At 51.8% G+C, this 27,862-nt stretch overlaps 1 protein-coding gene across 13 annotated transcripts in view; it reads right to left on the reverse strand.

Annotated features, from left to right (window-relative positions):
* Positions 1–22,957: 22,957 nt before the first annotated feature.
* GRM4 (glutamate metabotropic receptor 4) overlaps positions 22,958–27,862 on the reverse strand; it is a 111,602-nt gene continuing 106,697 nt past the window's right edge. For 6 of the 13 annotated variants that reach the window (XM_060307344.1, XM_060307339.1, XM_060307341.1 and 3 more), the window contains exon 12: positions 23,966–25,066. In XM_060307344.1, coding sequence (XP_060163327.1) covers positions 24,954–25,066 — 113 coding nt within the window. In that variant the 3' untranslated portion in view covers positions 23,966–24,953. Of the gene's footprint in view, positions 23,932–23,958; positions 25,067–27,862 lie in introns of those variants that run through there. The other 7 variants (XM_060307345.1, XM_060307347.1, XM_060307351.1 and 4 more) reach the window with 4 other exon arrangements.

The following is a 27,862-nucleotide window of genomic DNA, read 5'->3' on the forward strand; positions in this document are numbered from 1 at the left end:
ACCCACTCTGCGTGGGCTTTGCCCCACCCTAGCCTATCTCTGTGTGTCGCAACTCCTGGCTTAAGGTGGGGCCCCCATTAGCTGTGTCCTCTGTGTGTGGGGGGTGGGGCAGGGGTTGGGAAAGTGGCCTTCCTGCTGCTTGTTGCCTGTCTCTCCTATTCGGCCCTAAGTTCACTGGTAACTATGCAGCCATCAACATGGATTTGCCCCTGCTCGTGAAAGGGTCTGTCTCTGCGCTTCCTTTAAAAGAGGACACAGCTGTCAGAAGCCCTGGTGTAAAGACTCAAGTGGGACAAGTGGTTGGATTCAGTTTCTAGCTGTCAGATTTGGGAGGGTAGGGCAATCAGGGGCAATTCCAAGAACTCACAACCTACAGATGTGACTGATCTAGAAAGAACAATGGCATGTCACGGCCCCATTACCCTCTCTCAGCATTTTCTTATCATGAGGAGAGATGAAAGACATGAAACACCAAGAAAGATGAGATAGAGGAAAGACCCAGGGAAATCAGAGCTCAGCACCGAGGTACTGGGCTTGTTTGTTACCACAGCATAACTCAACCTATCTTGACAACTGCAGACACGCCCCGGTCAGATAGGAGAACAGCTACTGTCTCACCTTTGTGTAGTCCAGGAGATGCGGGCACAGAGACACAGGGCAGCACATCCAGCCTCTCAGCACTCACCAATCAATCATTCAACACGTATTCATTAAACACATACTATGTCAGACATGTTCCAGGCACTGAGGATACGGTAATGAAGAAGGGTTGAAAGTGCCTACCCTCATGGAGCTTATAGTCTAGTGGGACAGAGACAGGCAATAAATAAATAAGCAACAGATGCATATAATGTTTTCACAGCACTTATGAAGAAAAAGCAAAGCCAGAGGATAGAGGCCTGGGGAGTGTGTGCTATTTTAAATGGGGTGGTCGGGGGCTCCTCTCTGAGGAGATGACATTTAAGCAGAGACTAGAAAGAGGTGAAAGGTGAATGATGTGGGTATCTGGGGAAAGAGTGGTCCAGCCAGAAGTGACAGCAAGTGCAAAAGTCCTGAGGTAGGAGTCTGCTTGGCACCTGGTGTGCATCCTGAATCCTGAGTGTGTCCTCGGTCTCCCTCGCTCTCTCGAGCAGCTAGGGAGAAGGACAATGTTGGACGAGGTTCAAAGGGAGTGAATCAGGCAGGCTGCCCTGGGACTTCCTCCCTTTGAGTCCCCCCAACCCACAGCCCTGGACCCCCTCTGCCAGCCCTGCCTGCCATCCCTAATTAATAGGTATCCACATAAGCTGTTTTGTGCCAGGAATCCAGAGCATTGCCTTCTTTGCCTGCCAAGTCCCCTGATTTTTTACTCAACGCCAAACGCCATAATGCCTAACTGCCTCTTATGGGACTCCCCAGCCTGGATCTTGTGGGCCAGGAACCAGACTGCAGCAAGTCCTGTTCCTGAAGAGGGCCTGGAGCTTGGAGCTAAAGGCCCAGTAGAGGGTTACAGGAGGGGAAGCCCCCAAGTGCTCCACTCTGAGGCCAGCTGGCCAAGGGCGATGTTTCCAAGGAGGCCACCAGGGCTAGAGTTGAACCACAAGGCTGTGGAGCCAGGTGGCCTGGGCTTGAATCCCAGCTCTGTCCCCCGCTAGCTGCCCACCATGGGCAGGTTGATTATCCTGTGGGTGCCTCTCACCTAAAAGATGGGGGTGATAATAACAGGGTGAGTGTGAGGTCTAAATGAGATCATATCCGTAAGGTTCTTAGCCCATGACAAGTGCTATAAAAGTGTTTTTTAAGTAAAAAGGAAAGTGCTTAGTGAAGTGTATTTTAAAATCACTCTCTTCCATGTAATTGTATTGAAAATGTTAGGTAGGAAAAGGGTTCACCCCCTTTAAGAATAATCTGGAAGAAACTGCTTCTGTCGGCACAAAGTCAGTGACTAGGAAACAAAGCAAGAGTTGCCAACGGTTTAATTAGTTCCTTTTAGCACTTAAGGCCAAACCCAGAGGCCTGTAGAGGTGGGAGCAGTGACCAGCCTGGGAGGGGTCAGCACACCCTGGTTTAGGGGCACCAGCTGGCAGGGACCCCCCACCCCAGCCTCGGTGAACACGCTGAGTTGAATGGGCAGAGCCGGGGGGCTCAGCCTGTAGGCATCTGACCCTCAACAGCCAAGGAGGCCCAAGGCGAGGGGGACTGTGGGTGCCAGGGCCTGGACGGATGGATGGAACACAACGCAAGTGTATTGAGAGAATGAAAAGTCCAGTAGTAACAAGAGGAACAGAAAGTCAGCAAGCCACTTGCACCAGGCCTCCACTGTCGATTCAAACTTTCTGCCCAGATATCATCTTTCTTTCTCCATCTCTTTGATGACTAAGGCACACTCTCAGTTTGCCCTTAAAAGGGGGAAAAAAGCACGACTGGAGGGTGCTAGTCACGAGCCTGGTGCTTTCCAGTTCTACATCCACGTTGGTGGCATCGGTCTTCCCTTGAGGGCAGAAACAAACACCAATATGATTTATCAAGCACAGATAAGAAAACTGAGGTTAAGAGTTCTGCGAAATTGCTGATCTCAGAGACCTCCCACAGAGTAGACTTTCCACAAGAGGGTTGTTCAGTGGTCAGGACTGAGGCTGGGGTCCCTGGTGTCCCCTTCCCTCTTAGATCTCTCCACCTGCCCCTCTCCCTCTCCCAGGACTTCGTCCCTGGTGTCTCCCTGAAGAGCTGCAAACGGACAACAAACTCCCTTCAAGCAACAGTAGTCACAGGGATGCAAGTTAATTTCCACCAAGTGCCAGAATGCGGTGGGGTTTGAAAGAGAGAGCAGGATGCCGGGAGAAATTAAGGAAGACGTTCATAAATAGAGAGCTACACCATGTTCCTGGACTAGATGACTCAATATCGATGGTGTCAATTCTCCCCAAAATGATCCGTAGATTCAGCAAAATTCCAGTCAAAGTTCCAGCAAGATTCTGGTGGAAATTGACAAGCCTATTCTAAAACATACATGAAAATGCAAAATACCTAAAATAGGCAAGAGGATCATGAAGAACAAAGATGAATGACTTAAACTACCTGATTTTAAAACTTTCTATAAAACTACAGCCATTAAGACACTGTGATATTGGTGTAAGGGTAAATAAATAGACCAGTATAAGAGAAAAGAGAGAACCCAAAAATAGACCCACCCATGTATGGTCAATTGATTTACGACAAAGACACCACTGCAATTCAGTGGAGAAAGGATTTTCTTTGTCCCTCCAACCAGCCTGGTCCCATCATGGGTACCAGAGGGAGGGAGGGGGCTGAGAAAGGAGATGATGGGGGAAGGGGACTCACCCAGCTTTTGGTGAGAGGGGCTGGTCCTGTGTGTGTGTGTGTGTGTGTGTGTGTGTGTGTGTGTGTGTGTGTGTGTGTGTGTGTGTGTGTGTGTGTGTGTACAGCTTCCTGAGGCATCAAAGGCAGTTTTTTTTTCCCCAGAGGGACACTGGGCTGTTGCATTGCTGGGCTGAGCCACACAGAATCAAAGGTGCTTGCTAATGAGGAGCCGCTGCCAGTGGGGGTGTGACCTGGGCAGCCCAGGTCCCTCCAGCTGCAGAATCTGCTTCATCCAAAACCCAGGCCAGGCCAATCATTCCCCCCTCCCAGCCCCACCTGTCCACTAAGGATCTCTCTCTGGAGACCAGAGCAAAGGCAAGGGGCTTCAGAGGCAGCCAGAGGGCTTGAGGGCAAAACTAAGGGAGCACAGGGGCGAGAGGATGACAGTCAGAGAGGCCAGAGACCAGAGAAGGCTGGTGAAATAGTGACGAGAGGTGACCTCTCTGCCCACACAGGTGTCCTATTTCACAAAGATTGGAACACAGATGGAAAGCACTAGAGATTTTTGCCCTCCGTGTGCTTCTGGCCAAGGACATCTGGAGAGAGAAGTTGCAGGAGGCCCACGAGCTCCTGGGCTGGGGCTGCTCTGAGAGAACAGAAGGAAAAGGAGAGACAGACCTGCACACAGGGACTTCCCCCTCCATAAAAACTGCGGCATGAGGTTTGAGTAATAAGAGCTTGCAAGCTTGCACTTCTTGGAGACTCACTGTGTACCACCCCTGTTCTAAGTACTGTATACTTGAATCATTTAATCCCCATGACAGCACTATGAGGTCAGTACAAATACTATCTCCACTTTGCAGATGAGATAACTGAGGCACAGAGATGTTAACTAACATGCCCAAGACCACACAGTAGTTAAGTGGCAGAGACAGGTTTCTGACCCAAGTAGCTAAGCTGACCACGACTGCGGGGATGGGGAGTGGAGGAAGGCGCTGGAAGGATGTTGGGGAGCAGAGGGGCCCCCCCGGCAGATCCGGGGAGTCGAGTAGGGCGCGGCGGGCTTCCGCGGTCTCCATGGCAACGCGAGGGGTTGCGGGGAAGAGGGGAGACGCAGGGGGAGGAGAGAGGCCTGTGCGCATTGATCTCGCTCCAGACAGATTCAATCCCGAGTGAAAATGGATTTTTTAATGCGTCTATAAGCTGCTTTGAAAACACAAATTGAGTTCAGGAGAGACGGAGGCCGCCATCAGAAAACAATTTGGCGTCTAAGACCCTGGGGGGCAGGGGGCACCCTAGAACGAGGTGCCCATCCCCCAAGCCTGAGCTTAGCCTTGGTGAGGGGGGAGGGAGGAGGTACCCTGGAGCCTTTCCCCCTCCCCAGTCCCCAGGGCAAGGGGATCTAGCCGCGGGGCAGCTCTTTCACAGAAAAGAGCACATTACTGCCCCAGAGGGAAGCCAGTTCTCCTGAAGGGTACAATACTGGAAGTCTTCCTGGACGAGGCCGAATTCTTAGGGGCCTTTGAAAACTCACATTCAGCAAATACTGGGTTCAGGCAAAAATAATGCTCAGTAAGCTTTGGCCCAGCGCTTTACAATTTATAAAAGGCTCCCTCGCTAGCTCTCACTTGAGTCCTCCCGAGGGCTACAGAGAGCGGGTGTGTGAGTTCGTTTTACAGTTAAGGAGCTCAGTGCGGAGGAGGTGTGTTGCCAAGATCACTCAGGCAGGGCCCAGGCTAGAATTCTCAATCTCTGTTTTGTGAGACCCACGTCTCTGGGAGGGAAAGGAGCTGCAGGAGCCGGCCTGGGCCAGAGGGCTTGGTAAGCAGGGAGCCAGATTGGCCTGGCTGAGGGCAGGGAGCAGGGCTGGCCTCTCCACCAGCTTTCAAGAGAGGCTGAGGGGGGGCTGGAGGAGGCAGGAAGTAGAAGGGAGGGATGGAGGGGTTCGGGTCAGATACACAATTACTTCTCTTCATTGTCATTCGCTGTGTGTGGAGCCTTCTTTGCATATGCAGATGAATTCATCCTTCCGCAATTATGCAGTAATCAGGAGGAAATTACCTTCTTGCTGTTTACTTTCAGCGTCCTTAATTAATCTGGTTATTAGATGATTAATGAAGCTTATTTGATGAGAAATTCATGCAAAACTGGAGAAAGGGATGTGTGTGTATGAGGGGTGTGTGTGTGTGTGAAGGGGGTGGGAGATGATGCACTTATCCAGAAATAGAGGCAGTCCCTGGGCTTCCCCTCAGCCTTCTCAGCCTCTTTCCTGCCCTCCACAGTTTCCAGCACACACCCAGACCCACCTCTCCTTTCCCCCCAACCCACTGTTCCCAGCTTCCTCTTGCAGCCCATCACCTCCTCCAGGAAGCCTTTGGGGATTGGAAAAGTGGCCCCTAGTGTCCTCCAGAGTCCCTTGAAGGCAGTGGCCACAAACAGGGCTGGAGGTCGAGAGTTAGTTCCCTGGCCGTCTCTGTTGACCCCAGGGCCCACTCCAGGCACCCTAATTCTCACACTGCCTCATGTTCACTGCCCACCCTCCAGCTGTGTCCAGGCAGTGTTCCAAAAGTGACCCTCTACCCTCTACAGGCAAAAGTAACCTCCCACAGCTTGTGGACCAGACCTCTGTCCAGAGGTTATCGAGTGTGCCCACCCTGCACACTCACACACACTGACTGGGCTGTGAAACCACCAGACTCAGCTTGAGAGAACACTAAGATCATATTTCTTTTAATAATTTACCAGTAATAGTCTGAGGTCCAAGCTGCTCAGGCTGGCAGTAGTCAGGATTTCTCCTGAGGTACACTTCCCTAGACAATTTCTGGGCCTCCCAAGGACAAGTGTTCATGTCTCCAGTTTTATCCTGGAGTCATTTGTAATCTGACTTTTTTCTATCCAGCTGCTCTTAGGATCTCTTTGGATTTCTGCAGTTTCACTACAGTGTTTCTAGGTCTGGGTTTCTCTTTATTTACTCTGCTTCAATTCTTCATGCTTCCTTCCCAGGATTTGTCTTTTTTATCATTTCTGGAAAATTCCTAATCAATATCATTAAGTGTTACCTCCCCAAATTCCCTCAATTATCTCCTATGGAATTCCTAGATGACATTTGTTAAATTCCTTATTCTATATCCCATGTCTTTTTTTCCTGTTGTTCGTATTTTTCTCTCTGTGCTGTGTTATGGCTAATGATTTCTTCAAATCTGTTTTCCAGTTAAGTAACTATCTCTTCAACTGTATTTAAGCTGGTGTTTAACCTGTGCATTGGGTTTTACATTTCAACATTATCATTTTCATTTCTGAGTCTATGTGTTCACTTTCATATTTGCCTGGTTTTCCTGGTAGCATCTTTATTTCTCTAAACACTTTTAACAAGTTTTTGTTGGTTTGTTTTTATTTTTATAATATTCTGGATCCGATCATTCCAGTATCTTAAGTCTTGAAGGTCTATAATTTGGCCATTTGTTGTTTTTACTGACTCACTCATGAACAGTTGTTTCCTCATGTGCTTTGTAATTTTGTATTGCAAACTCAAGCTTACACATGGGACTCCTGCACAGCAGGAGTTGAGGGTGTGTCCCTCCCAAGAGAATTTGCTTTTGCTTCAACCAGGTGCCCCAGGGGCTACCAATACACTTGGAGTTAATTTCACTACTTGAAGTTTCCTTGAACACAGGTAATGCATATTTTTACCCTAAACCCCTGTGTGGGCAGGCCTGTGGTTACAAACAAAAAGGCTTTTGTTTCTATCTAGAACACAAGCTGAAATAGACAAAAATTCTAATCATTTCTCTTTGCCACTGGAGACTTTTTTTCTCTCTCCTTTCACAAAAGGTGTAGCTTTGAGAGTCCTGGTTTTGTTTTTTGTTTTTCTTGTGTGTGTGTGTAGAGGTCTCAATTCCAGCTCCCCACCATGAGTGCCCACAACCTGTCTCCTTCTTCCTTGTGGAGCCTTTAACAAGCTTCTAGGCCTTTGTTTCTGGGCCTGGACAATCATGTCCCCAGAAGACATTGCTGGTTGTCACACTGGAGGAGGGAGTTGCTTTGGCATCTAGTGGGTAGAGGCCAAAGTTGCTGCCAAACAACCTACGATGCACAGGACAGCCCCCCTCAACCAAAAATAATCCGGCCCAAAATGCCAAGAGCGCTACTGTTGAGAAACTCTGATCTCGGTCACGGAAATATACATGCAAAGGACCTGAGGTCTCCCTGCAGCTTCAGGGCTCCCTAACACTCAGGCTTCCAGCACCCTCTTTATGTTTGACATCCTAAAGATATTCCTTGCATTCATTCATTCATTCATTCTACAAACACAAACAGGCATTTTGAAAAATACTTGTCTATTTTATGGAGCACCTTTGGCTGTTCTGTGGTGGGAGATGGCTCAGGATGTCCACTTGTCACTCCTGCCTGCATCCACCTCTCTAATGTTTGCTGCTCAGGCTCACCTCTCACTGTCTGGTGACCATCTTGTCTATTTCACGCCCTCTCCCTGCATCAGTGCACAGCAGTGCACAGGAAGCCCTGAGAATGTTACTGAAGGTTTGGGAGACAATCAAAAGGGTCCTGAGACAGTGTGATGTGCCCACCAGCAGCAGTTACTCTTCCACAACCTCCCTCCTCCCCTGAACTCCAGGTCTCTTCAACCCCCTCGCTCACAACCTCTGAGAGAATGTCCTTACCTCCCCCCAGCCCAAGGCCCCAGTAATTCCTGCAGCAAGAATATGCATCCCATCCCACAGAGTCTGTGTCAGGCTTGTCCACTCTGGAATCCAGAGCCTGGCCCGCAAGAGATGCTCAGTATTGACTTGTAGAATGAATGAATGAGGCGCTGCTTCCGGGCCCAGCAAGGCCATTATAATAAGCAAATGTACATTTCCTGGCTTCTGGGTTATTCAACTTCAAAGTGACACCGTGTTGGGACAGCCACAGTGCACATTTAGGGAAAACATTTCTCTAATGCCTCAAGGGCACAGCCAGCCGGGCTGGAGGAGCTCCTGATTTCCATAACTAAACAGCGCACTTAACCTCGAAAACTGCCGCATCTGTGCTCCAATTTGTGGTGACTTTACAGTTTCCTCTGAGAACAAATAGGGCGGACTCTTGCTTGTTTGTAACTACAGGGCCCAGCCTGGGATGAAGACAAAGCAAAGGGAGCCCATTCCAAAGACTTAATTCCCCACCTCCAAAAACTCAAACTGCCGCAACCCCCAACACTCTCCCTGGAAAGAGAAAACAAGGTCTTTGTGGTCAGAACAGTCCCTGGAATTCCAAGGTCATTCACTCCATTCATTCATTCATTCAATAAATATTTGTAGGGTATCTCCGTGTGCACCAGTTCAAGCATTTGAAGGTTAGTAGAAAATAAAGTCCCTGCCCACTCAGCGCTTTTGTTCTCCTGGGAGAGACACAATCAATATACTGTGGGATGCCAGGTGGGTGATAAGATCTATGGCTGGAGTCATGTGGGGGTGGGAATGCCGTTTGAGGGGCATCAGAAAATGCCTCTCTGTGAAGACAGCTTCGTTCAGTGAAATTAAGTGTGCCAGAATTGGTGGAGGGGAGGGAAGTTCAGGAAGAGAAAGGGGAAGAAAGGAAGGAAAGGAGGCTGGGAAAACACTAGGGCCCCACCCCATTGAGCCTCATGGGCCTTGGCTAGAGATCTGAGGTTTATTTTCACCGTGGTGGGAAACCTGGAGGGTTTAAAGCAGGGGCATGAAAGAATCCGATTTACATTTTCACAAGGTCCCTCTGGCTGCTGCATAGGACCTGTGTGAGGAAGAAAGAGCTGAAGCAGGGGGCCTAAATAACCCAGGCTAAGTGAAAGACGAGGGGAGGGGGCAGGGCACAACCTTTTAAGAATGACGTAGCCACAGAGCTGCTGTGGATGTGACATAAACTGGTTAGGACTGACTAGGTCCAAGATGCTGGAAGATTCGCCTTCCAGTAGACCTTGAGCCTCATTATACGCTCACTGTAGTACATTAGCTAAATGACACACCCACAGGTACCAGGACAGTTCCAAGGCCAACCATAAAAGGCCAAAAAGTGGGCAGTGGCCCAATTCCTGGAAATCCCTGCGCCTTCACCAAAATAGTTAGAATAATCCTCCCACTGAATAGCCTATGAAATTACCCAGCCCATAAAAACTAACCACCCCATATTTGGGGGCCCCTCACCTTCTGAGATGGTCCACACTCTGTCTGCGGAGTGTGTTTCTCCCAGAGCTGCTCTTGGCCTTTTGAGATAGACCACATGCTGTCTATGGAACGTGTATCTCTCTAAATCAATCCACTTACCTTTCAGTTTGCCTCTCGCGGAATTTCTTCTGCACTGAGACATAAAGAACCTGAGCTTCATTAAGACCTGAGACCAGGTGCGCAATCTTAATTAAAAGACGGTGGGTTCCAGTCCCAGCCAGTGAGTTCAAGTCCCAATCTGAGTATTGGCTGAGTCCCATCTGAACTGTGCAATTTCATAAGGATAGTGGCGGTTTCACCAGATGGGAAGGAGCGGTTGGATTTGGAGTCTCCTCCTAAAGGCAAGCCACCAGGACTCGCTGACATACTGGATGAGGGGTGGGGATTAGGGGTCAAGGTTGATCCTATAGTTTCTGACTATGAGGCTGGTGGGGCCTTTTACTGAGAGGAGAGAAGAGGGAGGAGCAGGTTGAGGGGTAGTGGAAAGTCTGGATCTGCACATGCTAAGGCGGAGGTGCCTGGTGATGGGGTTCAGAACAGGCCACCCCAAAACATGGCACCTTGAATATTTTAAGCTGAGTGTGTTTAAAAACGGCAGAAGCAGGAAGGTCACCCTGACCTACCTCCCACCTTTCTTCCCTGAAACAGGTCATAAAACCTTCATGTGACAGGTGCTCTCCCCCATGAAAGGAGCTTCCTCATCTCTGAAGACAAAGGGGTGACAAGAAGGAACCCAACAAAGAGGCCCTGCTGAGTTCCCCTAAGTTTATTACACTTACCTCTTACTCTCTAACTTGTCATATTTCTTTTTGTTTTTTTTAAAGCTGAGGCTAAAGTGATTTTTTTTAATTAATTAATCTCTATTTTTGGCTGCGTTGGGTCTTCATCGCTGGGCGTGGGCTTTCTTTAGTTGCGGCGAGCGGGGGCTACTCTTTGTTTCGGTGCACGGGCTTCTCTTGTTGCGGAGCACGGGCTCTAGGCGCGCCGGCTTCAGTAGTTGTGGCTCGCAGGCTCTAGAGCGCAGGCTCAGTAGTTGTGGCGGACGGGCTTAGTTGCTCCGTGGCGTGTGGGATCTTCCTGGACCAGGGCTCGAACCGGTGTCCCCTGCATTGGCAGGTGGATTCTTAACCACTGTGCCATGAGGGAAGTCCCTCTAACCTGTCATATTTCTATGCAGCTGGCTTCTCTTCATCAAATATAGCATAAAAACACTCGGTTCTGTTTCTTCAGCTCTTCTTTCCTTATGAAGGCTCCCATGTCATGTAAAGCTTACATTAAATAAATGTGTATGCTTTTCTCCTGGGAATCTGTCTTTGTCCGTTTAATTTTCAGACCCAGCCAGGGGTCCTAAGAGGCTCAAGGAAAACTTTCCCTCCCCTATGCTGGCAGAACTGGGGAATGGGGAAGGAGCCACACAAGTCAAGTTCAGGTGCAAGAACAGAGAGCTGGAGATGCAAGTCTGGGAGTCAAAGCCACAGGACTAGCCCCTAGGGAGAAGGTACAGCTGGAGAAGGAAAGGAGTCTGTGGCCTGAGCCCTGGACACACAAGCATCCAGAGGTCATTAAAAGTGCATGTCACACCCCATCCTGCTTAAAGCTTTCCAGTGGCTTTCTGGCTGCATGGTGCCGGGTCCTGGGTGATCTCCCCTTGGGGTCTTTGACTAAATGCTGCTCTGGTCCCATCTAATAAGACTTTAAAGCAAGACTTGAAAGGATTGAACCATTTCCAAGTAACCACATTCTGGACAAACCTCAAGAATATTTGTATGTACACAAAAATAACCAGCCCCCTAGGAGGTAACATTTACAGTATCTGGAATCCAGTAAGAAATTACCAGGTATACAAAGACAGAGGAAAATGGAGGCCGTAATGAGAAAAGAAATCAATTGAAACCAACCCAGAAATGACACGATGACAGAATTAGTAGACAAGGATATTCAAAAAGTTATTATAACTGTATTCCATGTGTTCTGGAAGTAGAGGAAAAATTGAACATTTAACTAGAGATATGAAAAATATAAAAAAAAAAGACCCAATCAAGGGGACTTCCCTGGTGGTCCAGTGGTTAAGAATCCACCTTCCAATGCAGGGGACACAGGTTCGATCCCTGGTCAGGGAACTAAGATCCCACATGCTGCGGGGCAACTAAGCCTGCATGCTGCAACTAGTGAGCTGGCGCACTGCAACTAGAGAGAAGCCAGTGCACTGCAACAAAGAGTCCGTGCGCTGCAGGGAGAGATCCTGCATGCTACAACGAAGATCCCGTGTGCTGCAACTAAGACCCGAGGCAGTCACATTAATTAATTAATTAATTAATTAAAAGACCCAATCAAGTTTCTAGAGTAAAAGAAAGCTACAACGCTGAGATTAAAAATGTACTGGACACAAACAACAGCAGATTGGATATTGCAGAGGAAAACGTCAGTGGACTTGAAGACACAGCAATAGAAACTATACAATGGAGAGTGTGGTCAAGACGGCAGAGTAGGAAGACCCTGACCTCACCTCCTCCCACAGGCACATCAAAATTACAACTATTTACAGAGCGACTGTCTATGAGAACAACCTGAAGACCAGCAGCAAGGATTTTCCACAATTAACGATGGAAAGAGAGAACCACAATGAGATGGTAGGAGGGTTGGAGACATGGTATAGTCAAGACGCCCACACTCGGGTAGGTGACACGTAAACAGGAGTGTAATTACAACTGCACAGGTTGTCCGCAAGGAGTGAGGGGGCGGAGCCCCACACTGGGCTCCTCAGTCTGGCGGTTCTGCATCCGGAAGACGAGCCTCCAGAATGTCTGGCTTTGAAGGCCAGCGGGGCTTGCCTACAGGAGAGGTGGAGGGCTGTAAGAAATAGAGACTCTGCTCTTGAAGGTCACACGCAAAATCTCACCTGCTCCGAGTCCCAGCACAGAGGGACTGTCAGACCCACTTGCTGATCTTGGAGAGCCTCCTGGAGAGGCAGGAGGCAACTGGGACTCTCCCTGGGGACACGGAGGCTGACGGCAGGCATTTGGGAGGCTTGTTCTACCACAAGGACACTAGTGCTGGCACGTACCATTTTGGGGTCCTCCATCTCTCCTGTTAGTGCCTGGGGCTTGCCCACCAACCAGCAGGCCAAGGACCCCCTGGGCCAAGCAGGCAGCCACACCAGACCCGGCCCCACACACCAATGGGCTGGCCCCAGCCCTAGAACCTGGCCCCACCCCCCAGCAGGGGGCAGCCAACCAGGCCAGGGATCGGCCCTGCCACCAGTGCACCCACAGTAGCCAGCCCTGCCACAACAGAGGGGCCCGTGCAGCCCACATGGGGGGCACCCTAGACTATATAGCTCTGGTGACCGGATGGGAGCATGCTGGTGGGCTCCATTGGACATCTCCTGCCTAAGGCCACTTTCCCAAGATTAGGAGATGTAACCAACCTACCTAATACCTAATACATAAAATAAACACAGAGAATTAGGCAAAATGAGGAGACAGAGGAATATGTTACAAATGAAGAAACAAGACAAAATCTTAGAGGAATTAAGCTAAGTGGAGATAAGCAATCTACTCAATAAAGAGTTCAAGGTGCTCTCACCTTCTGAGATGGCCACGTCTGTGGAGTGTGTTTCTCCCACGGCTATTCGCACATTTTGAGATGAACCACATTCTGTCTATGGAATGTGTATCTCTAACTAAATCCACTTTTTACCTACCAAAAAAAAAAAAAAACAGAGTTCAAGGTAATGATCATGAAGATGTTTAAAGAACTCAGGAGAAGAATGGATGAATCCGGGGGAAACTTAACAAAGAGTTGAAAAATATAAAGAAGAACCAAACAGAGGAGAAGAATACAATAACGGAAATAAAAAATATATTAGAAGGAATCAGCAGTAGATTAGATGATACAGAGGAATGGGTCCGTGAACTGAAAGACGGAGAGGCGGAAATCACCCAAGCTGAACAAAAAAAAAATTATTTTTAATGAGGATAGTTTACGAGACCTCTGGGACAATATCAAGCATACTAACATTTGAATTATAGGGGTCCCAGAAGGAGAAGAGAGAGAGAAAGGGGCAGAGAATGTATTTGAAGAAATAAGAGCTGAAAACATCCAGGTCCAGGGATCACAGAGAGTCACAAACTAGATTAGCCTTCAGAAGTCCACACCAAGACACATGGTCATTAAAATGGCAAAAATTAAAGAATAAGAGAGAAAAGCAGCGAGAGAAAAGGGAACCTTCGTGCGCTATTGGCGAGTATGTAAATCGGTGCAGCACTGGGAAAACGGTATGGAGGTTCCTCAAAAAATTAAAAATAGAACTACCATTCAATCTAGCAATTCCACTTCTGGGCATTTTTCCAAAGAAAACAAAAACTTTAATTCAAAAATAGAGGGGCTTCCCTGGTGGTGCAGTGGTTAAGAATCCGCCTGCCAATGCAGGGGACACCGGTTCGAGCCCTGGTCCGGGAAGATTCCACATGCGGCCAATCAACTAACCCCATACGCCACAGCTGCTGAGCCTGCGCTCTGGAGCCCGCGAGCCACAACTACTGAAGCCCGCACATGTAGAGTCCGTGCTCCGCAACAGGAGAAGCCACCGCAATGAGAAACCTGCACACCGGAACGCAGCGTAGCCCCCACTCGCTGCAACTAGAGAAAGGCCATGCACAGCAATGAAGACCCAATGCAGCCAAAAATAATAAAATAAATAAATTTTAAAAAACCCAAAAATATATATGCACCTCTATATCGCTGCAGCATTATTTACTAAAGTCAAGACATGGAAGCAACCTAAGTGCCTATCCATAGATGAATGGATAAAGAAGACGTGGTATACATATACAGTGGAATATTACTTAGTCATATAAAGGAATGAAATCTTGCCATTTGAGACAACGTGGATGGACCTAGAGCACATTAAACTAAAATAGATAAGTCAGACAGAGAAAGACAAATACTGTATGATTTCACTTGCATGTGGAATCTAAAAAACAAAACAAACAAATGCACAGAACAAAACAGAAACACACTCATAGATACAGAGAACAACCTGGTGGTTGCCAGAGGGGAGAGGAGTTGGGGGGTGAGTAAAATAGGTGAGGAAGGTTAAGAGGAACAAACGTCCAGTTATAAAATAACTAAGCCACAGGGATATGATGTGCCGCATGTGGAGTATAGTCAATAATATTGTAATAACTTTGTATGGTAACAGATGGTAGCTAGACATATCATGGTGGTCATTCTGTAATGTATAAAAATATCGAAGCACTATGTTGTATGCCTGAAACTAATATAATATTGTAAATAAATTTTACTTAAATAATTTTTAAGTTAAAAAATAGAAACTATACAAAATGAAACACAACGAGAAGAAAAATTGAAGAAAAAAAAAGAACAGAGCATCCCTGAGTTATTGGAACAAGGTCTAATATACATGTGATAGAAGTCCCCCAAGGAGAGAAGATAGAGGGAGGACAGAAACAGTTCTGAAGGAACAATGACCACATTTTTTCCAAATATAACAAAGACTATTAACCTACAGATCCAAGAAGCTCAGCAAAATGCAAGTACAAGAAACGTGAAGAAAACTACACCAAGGCACGTCACAATCAAACTGCTTAAAACCAGTGATAAAGAGAAAAACGTAAAAGCAGCCAGAGGAAAGTGACATTATACACAAAGGGACAAAGATAAGGATGATGGCACATTTCTCCTTGGAAACAAACTGGAAGACAGGGAGCAACATCTTTAAAGAACCGAGATAAAGGCTAGAAGCTGGGAGAGGCACTGTGAGACTGTGCCCACCACCCAGAGGCAAGAGGTGGAGGGAGCGTGAGGTGCAGAGGTGGCAGTGGGCATGGAGGAGAGGACAGAGAAGATGGTGGGGACTTAGCCATGGGAAGGGGAGGTCTAGGGGAAGGTTCAGGTTTCTGGTTTTCATGGCTGTTGATCACCAAAATGGGAAGCAAGGAAGCGGGCCACATTTAGGGGAAGACAGTTCCACCGTCGGCCATTCACAGAGAAAGAGCCCTGGAGAATTGTAGCTAGCGGGGTGCTCAGAAGGAGGTTTGGAAGCTGGAAGAGAGATAAATTTGGCATTTATTTGATGATCTATTAGCCAGGATAGGAAAAACTGTAACTTAGAAACCAATCCTGAAATCTCAGCATCCTAGCAAAAAAAGAGATTTATTTCCTGTGCGTACAAAGTTCATCATGGGTTGGCAGAAGCTCTCCTCCAATCGGTGATTCAGGGAGCCAGGTGACCTCCATCTTACGTGCCACCATCTCAACACGTGACTTCCAAGGTTGCCGCAGCAAGAGAAGAAAAGCCTGGAGGAAGTACACCTGTGCACTTCCGGAAGTGATGGACATTGTCGCTGCCTACAGCTCATTGGCCAGAACTGGTCACATGGCCTCAACCCAGCTGCAAGGGAGGCTGGGACATGTAGGGGGAGGACATGGAATATTGGGAAAGTACTGAGGTGGAAGAAGAAAAGAGCAAATGGACACTGGCATGGAGCCCCAGAGGGAGCCCTAGCATTTGAGGAGTGGTTGGAAGAAAAGAAGCCCCAAACCACAGAGGAGGGTGGGTGGGTGGGCAGAGAAGGAGAGGAGGGCACATTGTCCTGGAGGGTAAGGCAGCCAGGGCTCCAGGGTGGGCTCGTGTCCCCTCCCGACCTCCTGTGTTTTCACGATGCTTTTGTAATCATCTTCAGTAGCTATTTATCTCCATTTCGCAGATGCAGAAACTAAAGTTGGGAGAGCTGTGTGACTTTGGCGCCCAAGTAACAGAGACCAAAGCCTGGGTTCTAGCCCCAGACCCGCCAGTGGCTCTGTGTCCCCTCCCCCACCTATGCACAGCCAGGACCAGGCACAGCTGTCCACCTCCCTGGTCAGCGTGCACAGGTGGCTCCTGCCCTCCAAGCTTGGCCCCCTGCTTTCCCAAGTACAAGCTCAGAAAGGACAGTGTTTACCGGGAAGATGGTTTGCGGGGCTCCCTGAAAAGCACTGCTCCCCTAACTTCCTAGGTTGACCAGGATGGTGGTGGGGAGGGTCATTCTGGGGCCTCTCACATCTTGACAAACCCCTTGACTCTCTGGGCTCAATTTCCTCCTCGGCTACTGTACATGTGAGGGGGTAGAGTGCACGGTCATTGGGGTCCTGCCCAGCTTAGACATCTAGTTCTATACCTACTTCGCGAGCGAGTCCATCTCCCACACTGTGGTGGAGGGCAGGGCTGGCAGGCCCACCCTAGACTGGTCCCCAGCTCCCCAACAACCCCCATCATTTCTCCATCCTCTTCCACTGCCCACAACGTTAATAAAGGCTCTTCCTCCAATCACAGACAGACCACCAGGGCTGGGGAAGCCAAACGAAGGGCCTGATTTGCAGGCCTTAGTGTGTGCACAGTTGCCGTAGCAACTGACCCCAAAAGACTCTTCTTTGCAGTTGCCTCACCTTTCTGTACCGCTGGAACACTGGCTGCTTACCCAGCCTCTGACGGCTCAGAGCACAATACCTCATTTAATGGATGAAGAAACTGGGGCCCAGAAAGGGAAAGCAAGTTGCCCAATGGCACACGTTGAGTTAGCCGCCGAGCCTTACTTAGAATCCAGGTCTCCTGATTCCAACTCCAGGCTGCCTGTCATCCTGGGGTGGGGGTGAGGGGGCAGATGGGGGCCAGTTCCCTATCCAGCGACCAGAGTGGTACAACCATGCTCCCCTCAGGCCTCTGGGGAAAACCTTGGGAAGCTACAAGGAAGAAATGAACCATTGGACTTTGGGCAGGAACTCAGTGATAGAGCTGAGTGCTGGGGGATGGGGGTGGGGCGGTGGAGGTGGGGATACAGCTAAATAGGTTCCTCTGGGTCTCCAGTCCCACCCCGTCCCCCCAATCCATTCATTCAACTAATATTCATTATATGCCTGCTGTGTGCCAGGGACTGTTCTAGATTCAGCTGTGATCAAATTGACATTTGTGATTTATGATCAAACCGACAAAAAATCCCTGCCCTGGTGGGGCTGACCTTCTGGTGGGAGGATGAAGATAAGAAACAAACCACATGAACGTAAGATGATGTCTGGGGTGAAGTGGTCTCCAGAAAATGGTGGAGGGAAAGCTTGCTACTTGAGTTAAGGTGATCTGGGAAGTTCTTTCAAAATCAAGTCTTTCCTAGTGGGAAGCAGCTGCATAGCACAGGGAGATCAGCTCGGTGCTTTGTGACCACCTGGAGGGGTGGGATAGGGAAGGTGGGAGGGAGGGAGACGCAACAGGGAAGAGATATGGGAACATATGTATATGTATAACTGATTCACTTTGTTATAGAGCAGAAACTAACACACCATTGTAGGGCAATTGTACTCCAATAAAGATGTAAAAATATATATATATGCTAAAATAGTAGCAAATGAAAAAAAAAAAAAAAACAACTTACCTGTCGTCCCCACCACCACCACCCCGTTCCACGCCTTCAGAGCAGCTGGTGTCTTGAAACCTGATGCCTATATGGTTGCTAACCATTGCCGTGTTTTAGGAGAACATGCCTCGACCCAGAAGCCTGAGGCTTTAGCGGTAGAATTTGAGGTAGCATAGATGGCAGGTGGGAAGATGTTTGGGGGCCGTGGCCTCCCTGAAACGACATGGGCAGCTGCCCTGTTTGTTCCCAGCACGGCCTACAGGCTCCAAGAGGATCGCACACCACCAGTCACCGGCACCAAAATAATGACTGAAATGCAGTTCCTGGTGCATAAAGAGCTCAGAGTTAGAGAGAACACCAAGTCACAAGTGCTCCTGAGAGCAGATACCAGGTGCCAGCTCCGGTTAGCAGACACCTGGTGAAGGGATTTTATTTATTTATTAAGGAAATTTTCAAACATCTGTAGCAGGAGAGTAGTGTCAAGAATTCTCAGATGCCCAAGCGCAGCTCAAGAATCATCAACTCAGGGCTACTCTGGTTTCAACTCCACACCCTTTCTGCCCACTGGAATCCTCTGGTTTTCTGGAATACTGGAATACTGGGGCTGGTTTTATAAGGAAAGAACTGGAAGAACAGGAAGCTCGTCTCCCCCAAACCTAACCTGGAAGAGGAAGACTCCAGAAGTACAAGCAAGGGCAGCCAACAAGGGGGGAGTCTTGGGCAGGAAGTACCTGGGGCAGCCCCTGAGGTTAGGGAGGTCCCAGGGGTACATGCTCCCAGAATGGGGCTCCTGGTCCTGCTGATGGAGCAGAGGATCCTGGCTGGGGTAGCCAAGCCCCGTTTCCTGCCCCAACTCAATCTCTCTTTGTTTTCTTTCCCTCCTCTTTTTGGCATTTTTCCCTCTAATTATGGGCTTTATAAAAAAAAAAAAAAAAAGGCAAATTACGGTGACATGCTTTAATTATCTGCCGAGCAATGGCGGGCTGAATTACACAGGCAGGGCCTTGGAGGTTAACCTAAAAATAAAGCAAGACGCCTCATTAGATGCTAACTGCTGCTTTTGCCAACTGAAGTGAGATTTTGGCACCGTGTACCACTTGGTGCTGGGGTGTCTGCAGGGAAGTCGAAGCCCTGGGAAGCTCAGAGTGCCAGGGCCAAGGCCCGTGGGGCAGTGGGGCAGGGCAGGGCAGGCACAGGGGTAGAGAGGGGCTCTCGTGCCAGGGAGAGCCCCTCAGTCTCCCCTCAGTGTTCAGGGGCTGGATGGAAACCCCAGGCCTGGGGGGAGGGAGCAGCATCAAAAAAAGTGAGAGCATCAAAAAATGGGGTCCATGGTCTGACCTCTGGCCAGGGAGGGGCGCAGCCTCCTAAAAGCGTGGCCTCCTCCTGCGGACTCCCAAGGACCCCTCCCTGGGCCTGGAGGCTGAAGCGGTGCAGGGGACCTGGTGTGGTGCTAACAGGCCCCTCCCTGGCCACCTTGCCTCTGCCTCTAGGGCCCAAGAAGACAGGATGGGAGAAACTGACCATGGGACACCGGAACTCAGAACCAGCCCATCTGAGCTGGAAGGTATCCAAGCTTGGATACTGCTTCCGAAGCTGAGTCCCCAGGACCCTGGGAGTTCCACAGAGGTGTCCCGCGTGCCCAGCCAGCCTGGGAGCTCAGCGAGCTCCTGCTCGGGGCAGCTAGCAGCCTGGTCTTGGTTTTGAGCCTCAAAAGGCCTTGAGTGGCCTTCTTCTCTACTGGCTGCAGAAACCCCCAGGTCTGCTACCACACCTGGCTCACTCACCACTGCACACCCGGGGCCTGGCTCATAGTACGTACTTGATATCTGTTGAATGAATAAGGAAAGGGGTCTTATCAGATTTGTCTAGATTTTTCCAGGACTCCCTTGGTTTTAGCACTGAAAGTCCTGCATCCCAGGAACTCCCCAGGCCCCAGGAACCCTAGGCCTGAACTCCACCCTCCCCCTGCCCTCCCGCAAACATATTTCAATCTCACACATTGGCCTTTTAACACATAGTTAGTCTTAGGCAGTGGTTCTCAAGCTTGGTTTTGCACAGAAGTGACCTGCAGGGCCTATAAAATGGACTTAAGGACCCACCCCCGGAGCTTCCAGTTCAGCCCACCTGGGGTGGGGGTGGGGAGGAAGCCCATAATTTAATTTCCTAACAAGTTCCCAGGGCTGCTGATGCTGATTTAAGGTTCTGTTGTTGGAATGTTCATTCACCTGGCCCACTAGACTGCCCCCGTTCTCCTGGGGAGCTTGGAAAGCACACTTGTGCCAACCCACCCACAGTGCCTCAGATCCAGTCCTTCTGGGGAGGGCCCAGCTCTGCATAGTCTAAAAGTTCTGGTGGGGGTCAAATCTCACTAGCCTAATCCTTTCATCCTGTCCTGAGGAGAGCAGCCATGGGGTCTGCTCCTCATCTCACCCCTGGGCCTCTCACTTGGAGAATGAGGCCCCAGGGGAGGGGTAAGAGCAGAGCCCGTGGAGACCCCATCACCCCTCTTGCAGAGCAAAGGTTTCTGGGGGCCGCCGGCTTGGTCCAGGGAGCCAGGGACACTGCAAACACCCCATCTCATTGAAATAGAAAATCCTGAAGATACAAATATCCGTCCACCTTTCTCAGGTGTCCCATGAGCCTGGTGAGTTAAGAATATGGGATGGGGCTTCCCTGGTGGCACAGTGGTTGAGAGTCCACCTGCCGATGCAGGGGACACGGGTTCGTGCCCTGGTCCGGGAGGATCCCACATGCCGCGGAGCGGCTGGGCCCGTGAGCCATGGCCGCTGAGCCTGCGCGTCCGGAGCCTGTGCTCCGCAACGGGAGAGGCCACAACAGCGAGAGGCCTGCGTACCACAAAAAAAAAAAAAAAAAAAAAAAGAATATGGGATGGAGAGCAAAGATGGGCAGCCAACTAGCCCGGAAGGTCTTCCCCACCGTGTGCATCAGGGCAGGCCCCACCTGGGCCCACCTGTGGAATTCCAGCCCTGGCCGCACGGGCCTGGATGTCTTCCGTCCCACACTGCTGCTGCAGGCCTGACTTCCACAAGTCCTGCTGGGGACTGGTCCCTCCTCTCCAGCTCTGGACCACGGAGCCTGCACACCTCTCCTCTGTGCCAGACCCAGTGGCTCAGCATTCACACCCCACCCGAGCCCTCCCCACTTAACCCACTCATTCCCATAACCATGTTTCTTTGGGACCATCAGCATTTCTGGGCTGTTTGGCTCCCTGAGGGCTGTCTCCCCCATCCAACTGGTGGCCTCCTGAGGGCAGGGCCTGGATGCGCCCCCTCCCACCTGCCCCTTCTCAGAGCCCCAGGCAGGCTGGACTAGGCCAAGCCTCAGGGATGCCCGATGGGCCTAAGCCCCACCGAGAGCCCACCCTGGCCTGACCCTCGGCCTCCTCCTCCCCCTAGGAGGCCTTGAAGGGAGGGGAGCAGAGGGGGCAGCACCACCTTGGAAGGAAGGTGATTCTCCCTGGAACCTAGAAGGGGGCTCCACAGATGTGGAGGACATGGCAAAGTCCTGGGCTAAGCGTCAAACCCTTGAGTTAAAGGCCAGACCCTCAGTCTAGGCCAGACCCTCAGTCTAGACTTGGGCCCCAGCACGGCGATCACTGGAGAGGGACATGGACCAGAGAGGGAACAAGGTGCCCAGGCCGGGGGTGCTATCAGAGGCCCCACTCCACTTCTACATCCAGCTTCTCCCCACCCCACCCCCACATATACTGCCCTGGAAGCTTCTGGAGGACGCTCTTGGACTGACACCCTGGTTTTGCCTGATTACCCTGGGGCACTGGGTAGAGTCTATGCCAGGTGGCAGTCTCAGGGACCATTCTTCGAAAGCAAGATGATCGGTGTGAGACCTCCTTCCCTGCCCCTTCCCTTACACACATATTTACTGAGCATACAGTAGGCGCTGCACAAAAACGCAGTGTGTGTCACATAGACCCTCGGGAAGAACGGACTCCCAAGTGCGGCCCACCCCCCCAGGAGTAGATGGGCTGACAGAGGGGCACTAACACGTGGCATGATTGAATGCCCCAACCTCACCTCTCACACACGCCCACACCTAGTCCCCTCCTGCCCCACCGGGTCCCTCCAAGCCCCGCCCCCCTGTCAGTTAGCGGAGGAGGTGGAAGGGGGTACAGGCCTGCGGGTGCGGCAGGAAGGGGTGGCACAGGCAGCCCGGGCTCTAGCTGCTGCCTGTGGTCTCATTGTGTTACTGGCTCGATAATTTACCCCTGGCAGGGCCCAGCCCCTGAGCGGCTCTCGCTCCCTATCTCCCAATCTGCCACGGAAGCCAGCTGCTGTGAACGCACTCTCACACTTGCCCAGGACAGGCATCCTCACGACATGGGTGTGATGTGGACTCACATCCACGTGCGCCTAAACAGACAGACAGTCCCACAAGACAAACAAGCTCGAATATGGAGGTGCAGGAGCACACACACACACAGATAAAACAGACACGCAAAGGGCTGGGGGAAGACACACACACACACACACACACCTGTGCCGTGCACCTGGCCCACCTGGCCACATACCACACACTCATCACCAAGACAGTCACACATCGTCCCAGCACCTGTGACCTGAAGACAGGACAGGCAGGAGGGGAGGCTGTGGATGCTGGCAGCCCCGGAAGGCGATTTCTCAAGAGGTGAGTTTCCTGGCTGGAAGGGGAGGAGCGGCTCAGGTTATGGGATGGGGGGGGTGGGGCTCAGGCATGAGGGATGTGAGCCAGAGGAGAGGCAGGGCAGAAATGGTACCCTCCTTAGGGGCTGCAGGACAGAGGACAGGGACAGAACACCCCCCTTACTTAGGGGAGTACCAGGGGCTGATTTCTGGAACCTCCCCCAGTGTCCTGGCCCCTCCCTGCCCAAGGACTCTCCAAGACCCCACCCGATGCCAGCCCAGGGGGCAGCCTCCACTGCCCCCAAGCCCTATGTCCCTATCAGCCATTTCCTCCTTCCCGCTAACTCCAGGCTCTCCAGCTTTAGGCTGAGCCGGGGGTCCCACCGCAGGACCCTCAGTGGATGTGGAGCCAGGGTGCAAAACCATGTGTTTACTTTTATTAGAAATGTTCTTGGTATAAAAACAATCATGCGCTACACACTGTCATCAATAACCATCACCAAACACCCAGGCACTGAACTCCGTGTCATCGGCAGGAGGGGCAGGCGGGCAGGACACGTGGCAGACGGGCGGGGATAGGTGGGCAAGCTGCGGGCCATAGGGACACACACAGAGGCCACCAGGAGGACGCAGCACTTTGCAAGACACTCGAGATTTGTTTTAGTTTTGGCTTTTTTGTGTTTTGATTTTTTTTTTTTTCCTTTTTTCTCTTTTGTGACATGTGAGATTTGGTGAATTAGGAAAAGATGGCAGGGAGAGAGAACAAAGGTTGGATGTAAATGAAGGTGAGGAGGGGGCTGAGGACAGGAAACAAAAATGCACAAGAGGAGAGACCCGGGTGGAGCACAAGAGAAAAGACAGGAGAAAGCTGGAGACGGCAGAGAAAAGGCAGAGACAGAAAGAAAGAAGATACAGAAAAAGCAGACAGACACAGAGAGAACAGGTGATACAAAGAGAGAAAAGAACATAAAGACAGGGATGGAGACAGACTGAGAAGGTCACCAATAGGATGGAGAGAGATGAGGGAGAGAGAAAACCAGCGCGGGGGGGCCTCCTGTGGTTTGGGGCTGGGAGGGGCTTTGGTCCAGGACACAGGGTCTTGGGGTGGCCTGAAGCTTCCCCGGCCCCTCATCCTCCTCCTGTCACCAGCCCGGCTTGCCCAGGCAGCCCAACAGGGACCGCTGGGGGCTGTGCTATCTTCAGCACCAAGCCACGTCCGTGGGTGCCCACGGGCAGTTAGGACATCAGCTGGGCCCCCCTGCAGCGGTGGGGGGCCCTGGCCCGATGCACCATCCACAAGGGTCTGTTCTGCTCCTCCTGTGCAGCTCCGGTGGCCTAGCTAGATTGCATGGTTGGTGTAGGCGACGTAGGTCTGTTTGGTGGCCAGCGCTGGAAGGAGAGAGACGGGGGGAGAAGGAGTCAGGAACTGTCTTCTTCCAACGCCCCTTCCACAGGGGTGTGGCCCTGCCCACGCATCAAGTTCGGACCCCTGAACTGTGTGCGTCCCCATGGCCCGCAGCTTGCCCACCTACCCATCGCCAGACCGGAGCAGGGTCCCACCCCGCCCCTCGCATCGCTTCCCCCAGACTCATCCCACCCACGCCCACACCTGGGCTGCTGGCCGGGAGGGCCCTTCCCTCTTCACTTTGTCCCTCTAGGAGCACTGCCTCCCGACCCCAACCCTCTGTGAGTGTCACACCCCACAGAGTCCCTGCCACCTCCTGACTCCACCACACTTTAATAGAATCGTTTTTATTTGTGATATACAGTCTTCAAGTATAATCAAGGGGGAGTTTTTCAGAAGTGCAACACACACTCTGGAAGAGCACGTGTGAAGAATATACGTAGATGGCAGCCTAGCGGAAGTGAGTGGAAAATAGGGACAGAGGAGATAAATAATGGAAGCAGAGAGGGGTCTTGCGAGGCTAGAAACTGAGGCGTATGACTGATTCGGCCCTCTCCCCATGCCCAAGGGAAACGGAAGTCCTCCAGGGCCCCTCAGGCCTCCGTGCAGCCACGTTTCCCATTTCTGGGTGTCCTGACTCCCCTCAGTCTTGAGCCTCTCTTATCTGCACCCAACACCCTGGCCCCTGCTCATCCGCACTGGGACCAGGGTTGCCTCTCTGGGTGTCTCCCTTCCCCACCACAGCCAGGTGACAACGTCAGCTCCCCTGGGCAGCCCGAGTGCCCCCACCTCCACCCCGCCGGGGTTCACGCCTCACGGCAGCCTCGCAAGGAGGCCAGATGAGCAGCACCCCCACTTAACAATTGAGCTGAGGCCAGAGGGGTGAGGAGTCCAGCCAGGTCCTGGTTTTTGTCCTGTCCTGCCAGGGTTCAGGGTCTCCCTCTGTGGCCTGGGGACAGCTCAGTGAGAGTAACTGAGGCTGGTCTGCTGGTGCTGAGAGAGAAGACTAGACGGGGGAAAGCGCCGGTGCCCTTGGCCATAAAACTGCCTTGACTCCATCAGGATCCTGACAGCTCAGAGAAGAGGGTACATCTGCCAGGTGCAGCCAGGGGTGTCTGCCTGGAGAAGGTGACACGGAGGGGAGCAGTGTGGTGGGCTGCACGCTGAACACCCCCAACCCTCTTTCCCCATTTTTCACTGCCAAGTTAAGGACCGCATTTCCCAGACTCCCTTGCAGCCCCACGTGCCCCTGTGTGACTACATTCCTGTTAGTGACAAGTGTCAAGGGCTGTGTGAAGCTTCCATGTCATCTGATTAAAATAGACTGTTTCCCCTGTACTTCCTCTCTTTTCCCTTCCAGAGCCAGAACAGACATATGAGGTCAACCAGCCTCGGCCACGATGATGAGGACAACCCTCTCGGAGCTGATGAAATGACAAAATGGAAGGAACCCGGGTCCCTGCACCTGCCCATTCCCCATGCACTACGCTATCAGAAAGAAACAAACATCTGTCTGATCTGAGCCACTCTGTCCTGGGGCCTCTTTGTCACACCAGCGTAACTAGAAGCCCACTCATACAGGTAGGACTGCTGTGTCACCCTCTCAGAGGGTCCCCCGATTGTGGGAAGAAGCAAAGTTGCCGGGGTGGGGTGAGCAGAGGGGACACCATGGGACCAGTGCGGAGGCATGAGGGTCAGAGTGCAGCTCAGCTAAAGGAAGAACTCTCTCCTGGCCTGAGCTGAGGGTGGAGTGGGTCGCTTTGTGCGGTAGGTGAGCTGAAATGTTCCCTGTCAGCAGAAATATTCAAGCGGAAGATGAACAGTCACTGGGCAGGGAAGTTTCACGTTTTAGGTGCCATCTGGACAGGTGCTACTGGAAGGAAATGGTGCCCACGACACACAAGACAACATTAAGGACACAGCACAGCGCCTTACAGTTTGTGAAGAATGCCCACCTTCATTTCTAAAATGGCCCAGGTCCCTCCAGGATGCTGGAGGACCAAGAGGGGAGAAGGAGCACAGACCGGGCACCATTAAGGAGGGGCCTGGGCTGGGGGGCACCAGGGGAAGAGAGCTGAGCGACAGGAGGCTGGGACCTGGGGGTGGCAGAAGGTGCTGAAAAGGAGGCGGAAGGTGGGAGACCAGCGCAGACCAGCCTCTGGAGACCAGGGCCTCAGCCTCCCTCTGTGACTTCAAGCAGCTCCTCCCCTGTCCTGCGAGGCTGTGGTCTCCCTGCCAGTAGCAGGAGGGGAGTAGCCCTTTGTGCCTAGACTTCTTTTCCTGTGGGGCTTTGGCCACCCCCACCTCTCCACCCCACTCTCTCCCGCACCACCAGAAAAAGAGCCGGCAGCTGGCTCTGTGAATCACAGGCCCGCAGGCCAGGCTGGTGAGAATCAATTCCCCAGGGCTCCATCACCCCTTGGGTGAACTGATAATTATTGAGTTTCTAAACCTGTAAACCTGTCAGCAGCTCCTGGCTCAGAGGTGAAGGAAAACCTCAGCAGCAGTGGCAAAATCTCCACTGACTGCAGGGAAACGGGAGCCTGAGGGTGGCCGTAGCGGCACCGAGAGCGGTAGGGACAAGAGAAAGTGGCGGGGAGGTGAGGGACAGCTGGGCCCCTCTTCTCCCTGAAACACCAGAGCTGCCTCCTCTAAAAAACCCAATCTGTAGGTTTCAGAACCTAGAAGCACACTGGGCCCTCAGCTATAAGCTAGGAGCCCAGAGTCCTTCAGCAGAGCCTCAGTCTGACCGTCTGGAAAATGGGAGCAATGATTCTGCCCGGGGCCCCCAGGAGCTGTGAGGCTCAAAAGGAAGAGTTCCGGCCAAGAGTCAGGACACTTGAGGTCCAGCCCTGCCCTCACTGGCGTAGGGGATCTCAGCACCTGCCACGCGGCCTTTCTAACAAATTGAACCTCTCGGAGCCTCAGCTCGCTCATGTAAGATGGGGTGATCGTAAACCCTTAGCTGCTCTCAGCCGCGGCATGGCTAGAAATACTCTCTAAACCCTGCAGAATGGTAGGCGAAGGGGCAGGGCTGAATAACAAGAGATGAGGACAGGATGGGGACAGCGACACCCCAGGGGCAGCCTCAGCATGCGGGGAGGGGGAGGGTGTGGGCAGAGGGCCCCAATCCATCCCTCACCCACGACAGGCCCTGGCTGCTGGCTTTCAGTCCCCACCGCCTCAGATAACAATTAGCTGGGCAGCGGCAGGCACGAGCTGTCAGCCCCCATTTGTCGGCCCCATGTTTCCTTGCCTAATCTGCCTGCAATCGCGTCCCTGAATTATTTATTCTGTTGTTTGTTTAAAGATACGTGGCCTGCCAGGGACAGAGTGAAAAATGTCCCTGCTCCACGGGAGTGACACCTCCCTGCACCTCCCGCTCACACCCCCTCCATCTGGCTGTTCCCAGAATTAATCACCCAGCTCCTGCCCAGCGCCTCCACGGCCCCTGTTGTCACCGAGCTGAGACGGTGGGGGCAAGGGGCACTGGCCTCTGGTCCTCAGTGCAGGGGGCCATGGGGAGGGGCAGCTCTCACCCTTCCCTCACAGGAAGCAGGGGCTGGGAAGGCTGGGTCTCCCCTCGCCTGCACACCCCTCCTTGTCCCCTGTCCCCAGGTGACCAGTCTGAGCAGAGGCAGAGGCAACAGTGTCAGTGAGGCGACATCAGCGCTCTCTGTGACAGCCCTGTCCCTGTGGTACCCTCTGGCCTGTCACAGCACCATGAGGGCCACCCTCTGGGGTCAGGGTGCTATCTCCTGTTAGATACCCATGGTCTCCAGAGGGCTGATGTCCCACTCAGTCTCATGAGCCCTGGAGCAGAGTAGGGCCTGGAGGGATGGGACCCAGCAAGGGCGAGTCTCCGTGGGAAGGAGGAAATCTAAGTCAGGAGCTTGGGGCAGGGAGTGGCGAGGG

Source organism: Globicephala melas, chromosome 11 (genome assembly GCF_963455315.2).
Source record: "Globicephala melas chromosome 11, mGloMel1.2, whole genome shotgun sequence".
NCBI lineage: Eukaryota > Metazoa > Chordata > Mammalia > Artiodactyla > Delphinidae > Globicephala > Globicephala melas.